This window comes from Telmatherina bonti, assembly GCF_933228915.1.
Source record: "Telmatherina bonti genome assembly, chromosome: 1".
In the NCBI taxonomy this organism is placed as follows: domain Eukaryota; kingdom Metazoa; phylum Chordata; class Actinopteri; order Atheriniformes; family Telmatherinidae; genus Telmatherina; species Telmatherina bonti.
This window is the reverse complement of record NC_136619.1, coordinates 30,500,475-30,514,463: the sequence shown is the minus strand read 5'-3', so window position 1 is coordinate 30,514,463 and position 13,989 is coordinate 30,500,475. Positions and strand designations below refer to the sequence as shown.

Here is a 13,989-nt window from a genome sequence, read left to right as displayed (position 1 = left end):
ATAATAACTAAAGAAACGATCATATCAAGAAAAATCTCAGCCCTTCACCCAAGTCCAAGTGAGCATTTGTGAAATGTGAAGCGGTTCGTGAGGTACCACCATTGCAGCAATGAAGGAAAACCAGGCAATGAATTGAAACAGTAAACTCAACCTGATAAGTTCTAATTAGTTTATTTTTTACACCTCCATTGAACAAATCTTCACAACATATACAATTGATATGTCCTTGACATAATAAACAGGAGCTTATTACACTATAGTTTTGCATCATGTGCATCAGCCCTTTAAAAAGTCCTGTATGTCCTGATGATGTGGATGCTGAGAAATCCTGGAAGCACTCTGGACTGCTGCAGAAAGATGAGGGAGGAGGGACAAGCACACTGACACATGGAGGGGGAGAAATATGTATGATTAAACAAAAAGCCTTGTTGAATTGTTTCATACACTGCATTGTACTAAAAATGTAAATAATATTCGGATTTCTGATTATGCTAAACATGTAAGCAACAACTTAAAAGACAATGAAAGAGAAATTTCAACCTCTAACAGCTTAAAACTTTGACTAAAAGGAGAATCAGAAATGAATAAATCATTAAAAAGTAATGTTTGACGCTTTACTTCTAAGTGAAAAGTGAACATCTCCTCGTTCATTTACCTTCCAGTGTAAACGCAGACACATCAATCACGCGCCCTAGGTGGCTGGTAATACTGCTGCGTGGGTCTCGTGCGTCTTGGCTGCCCATCTCCCCCACGGCGAAACTCTAGTGAGCTGTCATAGTAACCGTCATCTTCCTCCTGCCATTGTATATTTGATATAATTGTGATGCGCTTCAGTAAGTAATCAAGCTAGGTGTCATATTTGATTAGCTTTCTGCACCTCAGTGGAATACTGATAAATCTTTAACAGAGTACAGACCAGCTTGTTCTTTTTTTTCTTAAAACAAATATCCATTCATAATCTATACATGCTTTACTCTAGTTCAAGCAAGGGGCTGGAATCTACCCAAGCATTAAGCATAAGCAAGGTTACACCCCAGACAGGTTGCCAGTCCATCACAGGGCCAAAACAGAGACAAACAACCACTCACACTCAGTCTTAAGTCAATTTAGAAACATAAGTTGGCCCATCATGCATGTCTGTGGATTGTAGGAGGAAAACTGCCATACCTGGAGAGAGCCACACATGCATGGGGGAAACATGCAAACTCCACATAGAAAGGACCCCAGTCGGGGTCCAAACCTGCAGTTCCTTAAAAATATTAGGTGTTTTTTCTTTTCCTTACCAACATATCAGCAGTAACGGCCTTAATGTTATCCAGAAGGACCTCTTCACAGTTTCCGTAGTCGCTGAAAACGACGACAGCCGTAGAACCAGACGGATGCACGGCGTCTATTCTAGCATGGTAAAACTTGACACGATCAAACAGAAACACAAGAAATCCATTTTAAATTCAAACTACTCATGCCAGTGAATTCACTGCAGTCCGATGAGGGACTGAAATGTGCGACTTTTCTTGTTATATGACTACATTACATCTGAAATGCACTTCTGGAACCTCCTACCTTGCTGTCTTCCCAGTACAGAGCCAGACACTGATCTCCAGGTTTCCAAGCATGCTGTGTGACATGACTTTTCTCTGGTCCTCGAGGACCTTGACCCTTGCCCTGCCCAGGCCTTCTTTTAGGACCGGGATTATTCGGCGCGTTTTTCTTCGGTACCTGCTCCCTGTTAGGAGGAAATGATGGGTTTGGTGGTTTAATTGGTCCAGTTCTTTTATATTCCAACTCTCCATTCTGGAAAAGAGAAGGGTGCCCTGTCACTGTTCGAGGACCCTGTGATAATCCTGCTTCCTGGGGTGTCCCTGAGCTCCCCCCCTTTGAGTTAAAGATTGATGGGCCGCTATCCCTTTGTCTTTCAAAGTGATCCGAGTTTGGCCGCTCGCCCTTCCCCTTCCTCCTACCGTTGTTTGCTTCTTCATTTCTGTCTGCACGTTTGTTATTTCCGTGTCCGTCCACTTCACTTCCTGCAGAATTATTCGCTTTAGATGGGGGGCCGTTATCTTTCATCCCTCTCCTGTAAGGCGGCCCTGATATATTCCCGCCACCATCTCCATTACGGGACCGTTGGTGGAAAGATCCACTCAATTCCATCTGCTGCTGAGTCATGATGGGAGAGGGAACAATATGTTCATCCCTCATTTCTCTCCTGTCGTTTTGCACTCGCTCAGATGTGCCTCGGGACCACCTCTCCTGGCCCTTCCACTGCTGGGCGTGAGCCGATGAGGTTGCGTAGTTAGAAACAGGCTCCTGACCAGGCTTGGGAAAATCCGTGTCCCTGTGAAAACGAGGTGGTTTGTCATTCCTCTGCTGCCTGTGGTCATTGTGTGAGGAGAACTTGGTCTGAGATGCATCTTTGGTGTGGTAGTTTGAGTTGGAGAAATTTGCTTTCTCGTGGTGTCTCTGTGGAGCCATGTTCTTAGAATCTGAGAAAACAAAGCAACAAATGATCGGTCCGATCCAACACTACGGCAAACCAGAAGCTGAATGAATAAAGGAATATTATGGAGTGCTGCACTGGATTTCCACGTCAGAGGGAACATGCTTTAAATCAAACTTTATCTAAAAATCAGATGCAGGCAAATTCACCCACCGTCGATGGAAAAAACTCCCATCTTTGATTCCAGAAAGTCAAACAGAGTGCTTGGTCCAGATGGTCTTCCCCCTGCCCCCTCTTCCTCATCTTCATTCCTGGACCTCCCTCTTCCTTTCCCTCTGCCTGAAGAGAACCCAAACAAAGATCAAGAACAGCGGGTGTCCAGCCTACAGGCCTGGATGTCAACATTTAAATATTCTACGCATCCTTTTTTTTTTTTTTTTATGTGTTACTCTGTAAGTTTACAAATGATAGAAAATTTTATATTACTTAAAAGTTATAACCTAAAATATCACCAGGTGTTCACACAAAACCAGAAGGCATAAAAAAAAAAAACAGCTCATTTAGGGGGGGAAAAAAAAGAGGCATAATTTGTGTAGAAAATGGATCAACATTGGTTTTCAGTTTTTGACCCTCTAGTGGAGCAATAACTGAATCCGTTTCTAGTAGCTGAAAACTATTCTGCTCATTCTGTTGGAGGGAATTAAAGCAGATCCATTCAGAGGCGCTTCAGCGTGTGCTGATAGCTGTTGTCTTGCTGAATAACCTCTTTTCTGTTTACCTCATACAACGATGTCCTAAAATTTTCCTTTAGAATTTACTGACATCTTCCAAACTTCATTTTTAACTAAATGACGGAGAACCGTCCTGACCCAGATGCAGCTAAATATGTCCAAACCGTGTTACAAACGCCTCCATCTGTCATGGATGTGATGAACCCCTTAACGGGAATACAATATTCTTCCCTTTACTAAAACACCATCGTTATTCTGTTTTAGCTTCTGTTTTGGTTTCTTCCACTTCAAAAGCATTTTCAAACAACATTCTGGCTTTACTCAGATGATCTTTGCTTAAATTAGCAGGGAAAGACTTCTAGTATCAGAAGACAAGAGCCCAAATTGACATCCTATTAACTGAAATCACTTGACGAATATCATTATTTTAACTCCTAATTCCAGATGCTCATGTGCTTCTATTGCATACAGATATGTAATATTACATCATTTTCTTTGATTACATTATATTTTGGTCCCACTGGACTTTGTCCATTCGTATAGAAACTGCCACTGTGTGTGTATGTTGTGCCCTTTATAAATGTTACGCCAACTTAACCAGGTATTTCACTTCGGGTCTGTCTGAGGAGATCTCTGAGCCACTGTCTGCATGCTTAAACACATTCATTAAAGAAAGGTAGTGAGGGATTCGGTGCTGTTGGTCAAGTTTTAAGTTGTTCCAAGATTTTTAGTCCAGAAACAAACAAAGCAAGTCAAATAGAACATCTACTTAAAAATAAGTCATGAAGAGTGCAACAACTTTCTAATAACTAAATGCACAAGAAGATCTTGAGATCTTTTACCAGACTGCTGGTGACCTCCACTTCACTGTCCGACCTTTATGTAACTATGTTTGTTTGTGTGTGTGTGAGTGTGTGTGTGTGTGTATGAGGGTCTATGAACCTCTCGGCTGTGACTTGTTAAATTCGGCTCCAACAGAACCAGGTCTGTAACCAGAAGATCCAGTCAAAAGGCTGTTTAGCGCCACTTCGAGGTTGTTATTATTATCCATCAGAGCTTGTCGAGCAGCCTCTCTATTGAAGCCCATCTCCATGATGTCTCTCAAAGCACGTTCATCCACCTAGCCACAAGAGAAAGAACAAAAAGAAAAGGTACATATTATACAGAGAAGTATCAAAGTACAGACAGGGAACAATTCCGGGTGACAGTGATACGGATGATAGTGATAAAGAGAGATCTTGCAGGTGAATGGTTGAAAAGAAAACAACTACAAAAAAATCCCCTTTTTAGCTTTAGTTCATCTCGACTTACCGCAGGTTTCATTTAAAAATTATATATAAAACAAACTCTGTTTATTTGCTCAGCCCAAAGCTGGACCATTTGAGCCAGGACCTGCAACGGCGCCAGGCAAAGCAAGACGAATGGACTGCGGCTTGATTGGAAAATCTGACCAGACCTGCAACTCCATTTCCATCCTACGACATCATAATCAATGCCTCACTCTGTCTCTGAACCATGAAATAAGACTTCAGAAGTGACCAAAGCAACCAAAAAACACAGAACAAGTTCTAACCTTTGAATTGATTTGCAACAGTGAAAGGAACCTTCGATAACGTAAAGTAAAAGCACTTTTTTTTTCCCTTTTTCTGCAGGTTTTGAACCACATCTGTCTCCTCACCAGCTCTCTGTAGTTTCCCTCCTGTCTGCTTTGTGTTCTTTCAACCTTGTCTTCTCGCCTCCTCTGCTGGTAAGAGTCTCGGCTTCGGGACGAGGCAGCAGCGTTGGATAAATTACCGCCTGCGTTTCCTCCACCGCCAAATGTGCGGGGGCCCTGCAAGTTTAAAAAAGAAACTATTAGGATCAACAGAGCTATAGTGGTGGACAAAGAACATAACCAATCAAGAAACAGAAGTTCGCAGCTGACAGCGTAATTATGATGTGTACTCTAAAGAGTAACTCGAATGTCAAACAGCAATTCAGGTTAAGGTGAATGTCAATAAGCAGGGAGCATTTGAAACAGTGGCCGCATTAAGCAGCTTTTGCAAAAACACCAATCAATAAAAGAAGCAGGAGGCTTTGTTAACATGGCTCTGAAAATCAAATGTTCAGCAGCAGGTGAGAGAAAGCTGCAACAGCAGACGTCTGAGTTGCAGCTTTAGATAAATAAAGCATGATTAGTTTAAAGGTGTTTGATTGAAAAAAAAAAAAAAAAAAAGAAAAGGAATAGAGTGAAACAAAACCAACATGAGAACTTCAGACAAAGCGTTGCATACGTACCTCTTTGGTTTTCGCCACCTCAGCAATGGCTGCTGTCCGCTGCTTTTCAAACTCATCGTTCTCATCAGGGCTCTTGGCCACATTTTGAATCTGAAGGGTCTTCCTCTGATCCAGTTCTCGGCTGTCTACATCATCCTTCCTTGCACACTTCTGCGGGGGAGGTTGTAAAAGAGTCACATAAGTCAAAAAGCTCCTTGAGCAAAGAATAAGAGCACTCAGTACTATTGGAACCATGATGACTTCCTCTGCAGTTCTAAGCCTGTAAGACTGTAAATGTGGCAATTAAAGATGCCTCACGTAACTTTCCGACATTAAAACTCTGTTCCGAACTCATTTGATGTCACAGCAACATCTATAATGTGCATTTTTGGAGCTGACGCTGTCCTGCAGTGTCCCAAAGCTGAGAAACTACACAACTATACAACTTTCTATCCTGATGCCGCGTCACGTTGTCGAGTTTCGCTTTATGCATCGCAACCCACACTATTACCACATCGCAGCTGACTCAGCAAAGAAACGAAAAAGGACATTTTCAGAAGAAGAGAGAAAAACAAAGAGAGAGAGAGAGAGAGATACAGGACGAGATAAGACTGACTTCTGCTGACTGGAGAGAGCTCAAGGTGCAGGTAGGATGCAAGATGGTTGTTGAACTAGTAGCGTCACTGAGAAAATCTGCAAAAGTTCTGTTGTGCGCCTTCAAATCTATAAATGACCTTTAAAAAACGTTTTTGCGACACTAAATGTTGGATGAAAGAACAAACTGTTTGTATCCTGCAGTGAAGCAACTTGAAAAATTTGCGAGAGAGACATGTCAAAGAGCCAAGGAGACACAGACAGGCTTTACGGTGTCATTTTATTTTGGCGAATAAAAATAATATATAACAAAGCAACTCAAAGCGGTTAAGCAGCCCGGCATCCGAAGTAGAGTTAGGAAAATCTGTATTGGAAAATGTTGACTCATAAGTCCCAAATGCTCCTCATGCAACTCTATAAAGCTCCAGCAAATCTGGAGTATAAAGTGGTTGAAAATCCAAAAATCCAAGTGTCAGGCTGCAAGAGATGCATCCGCTTCTAAAGCTGTGATCCTTACCGGGGGGAGTACTGGCTCACAATCTCTTAAATGTGAAAATGTTGCATTTCAATTTCAGAAAGCAGCCTTCCATGTACAAAGGCACAAAATGTATAATAAAAAAAAACAAAAAACAAAACAATAATTAATATTGTCTAAAACACAAGGATGAGGCAGAAATGAGTCGTTTTAAATCTGACACTTTCTATAGAAACAAACTGCTTGGCAGCAGAACTGGGAGGACTTTAGAAATCCCAGTAATTATTGTTGCTTGTACAACTAAAAGACCTGCTTCGTCTTATAAAGCTGTCGTCTCTTCTGCAAGAATGGTTTCAGAAAAGCAACAAAACAGAATGAAAAAAATCAGCCATCCACTTCAAAGATTCACAGAGACACAATTGCTTACAAAGATCTGAGAGAAGACTGCCGAGTAACGGAGCTTCGCGGAGTTTGATCCGAGTCCGACTCCCCGCATACATTAATGAGGTTATTGTTATTCATCAGTACTTTGCTTGAATTAAATCACTGTTGAAATCTCATTTCTTAAACTGTCATATTCCTTACAGTATCGTTTTGCCTTCCTGTTTTCAGGTAGCGCTCCTCCGGATCGTATCAGGAGCTTTGCAAGCGTTGCTTAAAAAATACAGTTAAGATTTTTTTTTCTTTTTTTTCCCCCCTCACCTGACCAAATGGCACAAAGGGAGGAGGTCCACCTTCTGCTCCAATGTTACTCCTGCTGTGTTTGGCCAGACTCTGCAGGTTGAAGGATAAAGCAAAAACTCATTTTTAAAACGTAACACAAACGAATCGCAGCAGCACTGATGACAAGGTCAGAGCCGGCCTTCATCGCAGATTCAAAATTATCACCAAAGCGTGATTTCTGTCTTTTCCAGCCAAAGTAGCCGAGCCATCGTTCACATTTTGACACTCACCCTTTGTAGCTCCCATTTCTCCACCATGTGATCAACCTCTCCTCCAAGGACAGCAATTTTTGAGTCGTCGAGGAGTAAAACACCGTTTTTAACCTGGATGGTACCGAGAAGCTTTACCTTTGTTCCAGGGGGTGTGTTAAGGCTGTAAAATGATAAAGAAATAAATAAAAAGAACAGCTATAAAAAAAAAATAATAAAAAAAAATCCAAAACATGCTGAAAATACTCACTTACAACCTGCTGATCACGTTTTAAGGGTTTAACACATTAGAACCGTGTCAGCCAACCCCTAACAGCTAATACCTTAGCCATACACTTTCTAAATGACATGGAGCACTTCCAGCAGATGGGTGGCAAGGCTAGGAGAGACTATTAATAATCCCAGCTGCTCACCCATCCTCATGGTAAATTAAAAGCGCCTCTATCTCATCAGGCCTGATAAGGCCTCTGCCTCTCTCATTAGGAAAGCACAGGGACTTAGAGGGATTTCCAGCTACTGATGCTGGAAGCCAAAGTAACAATTATGGATTTGACTGCGAACCTCTGGGATAGATGGTGTTCTCAAGTCGGCGGAAAATGCGGAAATGAGGCGCAGGCGATCCTTGATTCAATCACAAACACTCAATCTGACAAACCCACTGTTCAACCTTCATGTTGTTACTCAAAGCTTAATTGTCTTCTCTTTATATCACTGTCTTACATATTGAACAGCCCCGTAATCCATCTCATCCTTCTTTGCCGCCCACTTACGGCCTTCCTCGCACTAAAGCAGACACTTTGATCAGAAACACTAACCACTGCTGTCGGCTGTGAGCGCGCGTGCGCTGCTCATAAAGGGGGGATTTGTTCTGTTCTCTCCTCTCTTCCCATCAGGAAGTCAAGGCCCACATTCTGGCCCACTCCACCTGTACAGACTGGCTAGTCACCATGGCAGCAGTCGCCAAGGCCACCGTTGCTTGGATGGAGATGTAATTAAGGCTGCAAATTGTTAGATCAGCTGCCACTACGTGGAAATTGCACATAAAGGGGGAAATTCAGCCATGCTGTGAGGTGAGAGTGTTGACAAGGAGGTAAAAGAGGAGGGAGTGTGCAGAATCTAATAGTGAAGTGGCTGAACGCAGCCTGTTTTGAATCTATGCAGCAAAGCGGTTTTTTAGGTTTTATTTTTCTGCTGGTTTTTTTTTTTTTTTTTTTCTTTAAAGCAACTGTTTTTTCTTCCTTACTGCCGTTAACCAGCCATTTTTAACTCCCCTGGAAATTAGATTAAACTGCATCCCTTTATTGGCATAAGAATGTAACACACCTGATCTCAGACAGATGTTGAAACTCTAATCCCACGCAGGTGGTGTGCCCATCTGTCATCTGTAGGCGCAGCATTCGCGGTGCTCCCTGGGACTCCTCATTGTCTTTAGGAGCTGAGATATTTCTCACTTTCTGCAACTGGAGGACACATGGCCCCTCCAACTGACCATGTGCAACAGACAACCAAAAGGAAAGAAAAAAGGGGGGGTTGACAGGTAAATCAGCAGCATGAAACATAAGCACAGGCAAAAGCTTCTCGAGTTTCAGTATGAAATGTAAAACTATATTTTGCATCATAGAAATGATAGAAATCATTCTTTTTCTTCAGCACATAAGTGTTTATTCCATCAAACTGCTTATCCATGCAGCCACTTTGTGTAAAGACGTTTATAGGACCCAGTCCCTCAAATAATATGGTGTAGTTCAGTGAATAGAAATGTCTAAGCGCTCTCTAGATATTATACGGCAATCTGTGCAAGGTGCAGTGTTGCTATAGAAGCTAAAAGACCCACTCACTCTTTAAGAGACTACTCCAGTTGAATAAGAATGTCTAATACTCTGAATTTGGAGAGAACAAAAGCTGTGTAAACAGAAATTTGCATGTTTTAATATTTGGATTTTTTTTTCTCTCCAGTTGTTCAACTTCCATTTTTACAAGAGAGAAAAAAAAACATGTTCTGTAACATTCGTTTCACGGTGTAACAGCACCATCTAGTGGCGCGTCTGAGAACTGCCTTTCAGTTGCTGTAATGGAAAAGCACTGAAATGAAACATCAACTTACAAGGAAAACATGAGAATGATTTTTGCTGTACTTACCTTCTCAGTTCTTCCACTGTTGATATCAGATGGTAAAAATTTTCTGCCAATAGGCCTTAAATCACTCTGCAAAATACATATGATTTTAGTTTTTTTTAAAAGGGCTAATAATCTTTTTACAAATGAACAGTAGAAAAAATCCTGAGGCTATTTGTCACAGTAGAGCAGTCTACTATTATTATATTTTGTAATATTCCCATGAAAATACATTTTTAAAAAGCTGCATGACTGTTTCATATTTCCACTACAGTGAAGTGTTGTTTTTTTTTTCAGTTTACATGCCACTATAATGGTAATTTAAGTTTTTCCAGAGGCAATAAACCTTTAATATCACATAAAATGATTTTTGATTACTGAATACTGACATCAATGTCACTGATTTAGTTGCAAAGCTGAATAAAAGAGCATCATTGTTGACATATCTGATTGGAACCTAAATAAAAAAATATTTACTCATTCATAACTAATACTGACAAGTGAACAAAAAGGTCCTATTTAAATCAGTAATTCCAACACTATAGTATCTATTTCACCAGGAAAATGTCACATTGAGATTAAAGATCTCTCTTTCAGCTTCAGCCAAGACCGCAGCATCAACAGAGTAATAACATCATTACAATAATGTCTAAATATAACTCCTCTAAAAATCAGGTTAGGCCAATAAAGCATAAAATGAGACAGTAGCTGTTTTATTGGCCAAGCAGCAATGGAGCTATAATAATTTTATGAACTTATTTTTACATTCCACACATTTAATGGTCATAAAGTCTCCCGGCTAAAGTTGCATCTGAGGATGGAGCAGGTGGAGGGTTGTGTGAGATCCTCCAGGCAAAGGCCAAAGTTCACGTCTTTTGCAGTGAAGGCATCAACTAGGGCTGCTCCATTTTGACAAAAATTATAATCACGATTATTTTGACTGAAATTGAGATCTTGATTATTAAACGCAATTATCCAGTATTTTTTTAGCGTTGTGGTGTTTTCAACTCCCGGTTGCGCATTATAACCGTCTAATGTACGGCTCAGAGTTGTTTAATCCGCTTTTACCGCTTATATAGGAACTATTTTATGTTGGCCTCGATGTACGCTTCACGCCAAACAACCGCTGTCAGGCTACAGCACGTTTTTCTCATTCACCTGTTAAAAGACAGCTGATCTGAACCAGCTGATTAACGCATTGCTATGGTAACACCCCATAACAGAGGGATATTACAGAGACTTAACTCGCCGAACTATGTATACGAAAATAATGCAGCCTGTTCTCACTGACAATGGTATAAACTATGTTTTTGTGAACTTCCACAACCTACTGCAGTTATTCTACATTGACCTGCAGCCGGAGCAGACCGAGACTGGCCGTTTGGGAGTGCTTTAGGACAGGAGAGGCTCCCGCTGCTCCTTCCTTACAGTAACTGCAGAATATGTGCCTTCAAGTCAGTCACCAAAACACCAGAAAAGTCTCTAATAACTCCAGTAAAAGTTGCTAGATTTGTCGCTAATCGCTTTTAACAAAAAAAAGTCGCCAGATTTAGCAAGAACAGTGTCTGAATGAAACCAAAGCGGCTGTGGGAGGAGTTTACAGCACAGCGCTGCAATGCCAGAGACGCTCGATTAGCAGCTGAAGACAGCAGGAGAGGAAACTGCTAAGACAAAAATAATTGCATCCTTTTATTTTTATGAGCGTTGAAAACCCAGATCGTAATTGAGATTAAAATCCGATTAATTGCCCAGCCCTAGCATCAACTGTGTTCTGAGCTCATCTGATACAATAGTTGTCTTACTGAATTCTTGAAAGAAAGAAAACAAACACACTTGCAATCTATGACTATTAAATTAATGGTATTTTTATGCATTTCTGTGTACTTCAGTCTCTTTTCTGGATAACCATATGGTGTTATACAATTATTTGGTAATTATTATTTTTGTTTTGCATCATCTGTCAGTGCCATGGTAATATCTCTGACCTCACGCTCTTTTCATTTGTAGGAGATTAACTGTGGAATTATTGAGTAAAGAAGAAACACATGATGGAAATATCATACTCTTTAAGGCTGAGGTTAGAGATATTGCTCGGTTTGCCATTAATGGGCGACACGCTGGCATTAAGAACAGACTCATATGCACAGCACACATACTGAAACTGCTCATAGTTCAATTTTAGCAAAAGAATTTACAGAGAAAACTCAATGTCTGAGAGCGTTTCTGCACATCCGCACACAGATACAAAGTCAGTTTGTTGTCATACTTCCAACATGTAAAGGCAAAACTTACATCAAGCGCGATACGAATAATGTCACTGTGGGTTATATTCTCAGTTGATCCTTTTAGTTCTGCTAAACCTTCATCACTGAGGTACCTGTAAAATGGGACAAAAAGGGTTGAGAAAAAAAGATAATAAAGCTTAAACATGATCTTTTTCTCTTTTTTTTTATTTTTTTAAATTTATTATTTACTTCTTTGCATCCTGATAAAGTCTAGTGTGCCAAAACACATTGTGTACTTTTTAAGGTCAGCATGCTCTAGAAAGAAAGACAAGAGGGCACCATAGAGGACAAACTCAGTCCTACAAGGTCCGCAATCCAGCAGGTTTTCCATGTACCCTTAATCCAACACAGATTACTCAAATTAATGCGTCTTTGTGCAGAACCTGATAGGCTGTTGGATTAATTTCATTTGATTCAGGTGTGTTGAAACAGGAATACATGGGAAACATGCAAAATAGTAGACCTTGTAGGACCCAGTTGAATACACCTGCCTTAGAGCTATTCTGTTATCTAGTCTTCATAACATGTATTGAAGTTAAACCATGTAAGATTTTCAGTGGGTGTAATCACTGTTTGATGGAGCTGTTGACAATGAGCAACATCTGAAATACTACAGTGATTACACACTGCTTTTTGCACAGTGAAAACAGACAAAAACAGGCTAAATTTATATCTAAATCATACAGAGAATGCTGGTGTTACTCCTGAAAATCTGGTTGAATTAACTATTCCATTTAAGCTTAATCTTAAAAGTCATTTAACATGTAAAAAGATTTAAGAACATTTCCATAAACCAAAATCATTTCTCAGTCTGCCCTGCAATGAGGCAGAAATACATATTTACAAGTTATGGAAATATTCATGTGCAGTTGATTGACTTCGTTAGCTCTTCTATAGAGTACAAGCAAAGATGACAACATAAATTGTCTTCTTTAAAGAGTAATACCGACAAGGTTTGGGAATGTTACCTTCTTTCTAACATATTATCTAATATATATATATATATATATATATATATATATATATATATATATATATATATATATATATATATATATATATATATATATATACTGCAAAACTAGATGTCGATTGTTCTATTGCCAAACTTAAAGAGGTTCATTGTACAAATGGATGCTATGCATTGAGGTGCATTCTCTTACAGTCACAGTTTAACGATTTATGGTCGGTAAAGACTCATGTATTTTTCCAGAGACCTTGTTTTAACAAGTACACCTGGGTTTCACTGACTAACCCTGCATGTTATGACTACTTAAACCCTGCCTCGTACTGGACATTAGCTAGTTAGCACATCTCGCTGTTTACTTTGTCAGAAGGCATGCGTTTCACTTTTGAAAACGTAATTGGAATTTCTGGAATAAACTAAATTATCTGCATGTGATTTTGTTGCCCCGTTCTTGCACAGCTTTACAATAAAGAAGTACTGGTTATTAATTATAGCAAACAACAATTTGGAACATCTGTTGGACAGCTAGCTGTAGCATAAGCGATCATGCTACCTACCAGCCCTCTTCAGTCAAAGAATCTGCCAAATCGCTCATTTCCGTCCCAATTCCAGATGTGCTAATAACGACAACAACTGTTTTAGAATAGGGGCACTGGAATTACGACTATCTAACTCTGTAATACATACTATAGCCCTGCTAACAATGCTTGCTAATGTGAGTGTTGAACGACCCAGCAGCCGTAAACACGTCACTGACCAAGACGCATTGTGCTAGTAAGGAGTGCGAAGAGGGTCAAAATACTTTGTTTCAGCGTTGATCAGAAAATCGATTCATACTTGTGTCTCCCAATCCCCTGTCCTGCACGTTTTAGACATGTTCCTCCTTCAAAAGACCTGCTAACCAAACTTTCTCATCAAGTTTTTTGCAGCCTGTTAACGATCCCTTTATTTAACCTAGGTGTGTTAAAGTAGGGGCAGAGGGTCCTGAAGACCTGGATTGGGAAACACTGATTTGTTATACTAAAATCTATTGAGCGTATTTCAGACTAGTTAGTCTTCTTGAGCAACTCATGTCTGTTGATTTTTAATTACATTTTGCATACCGCCTTGATAGAAATACCCACAAGACGTCCAGAGTGAATGCTGTGTTTTACATGCTTTAGATTGTTTGTTGGTGAGGGGTAAGCAGTAATGCAG

The 13,989-nt window shown here is 40.2% G+C and overlaps 1 protein-coding gene across 1 annotated transcript; it reads right to left on the bottom strand.

The window, feature by feature from the left end:
- Window positions 1–228: 228 nt before the first annotated feature.
- Window positions 229–13,519, bottom strand: tdrd3 (tudor domain containing 3). The gene is made up of 14 exons (XM_079241176.1): window positions 13,350–13,519; window positions 11,833–11,917; window positions 9,565–9,630; window positions 8,749–8,909; window positions 7,447–7,588; window positions 7,196–7,267; window positions 5,446–5,595; window positions 4,847–4,999; window positions 4,111–4,288; window positions 2,651–2,776; window positions 1,564–2,483; window positions 1,284–1,409; window positions 656–795; window positions 229–380 (listed from the first exon to the last, which is right to left on the bottom strand). The coding sequence occupies exons 1-13, from the start codon at window positions 13,385–13,387 to the stop codon at window positions 679–681; spliced, it is 2,334 nt and encodes a 777-aa protein (XP_079097302.1). The 5' UTR covers window positions 13,388–13,519; the 3' UTR covers window positions 229–380; window positions 656–678.
- Between the last annotated feature and the right edge of the window lie 470 nt (window positions 13,520–13,989).

Bases quoted from the DNA above. Each gene is read 5' to 3' on its own strand.
- tdrd3 (XM_079241176.1), bottom strand. From the start codon at position 13,387: ATGAGCGATTTGGCAGATTCTTTGACTGAAGAGGGCTG. The intron at 9,631-11,832 runs GTAAGTTTTGCC...TGTATTTTGCAG, and splicing joins TTATTCGTATCGCGCTTGAT to AGTGATTTAAGGCCTATTGG. The intron at 7,589-8,748 runs GTGTGTTACATT...ATCATTTTACAG, and splicing joins CAACATCTGTCTGAGATCAG to CCTTAACACACCCCCTGGAA.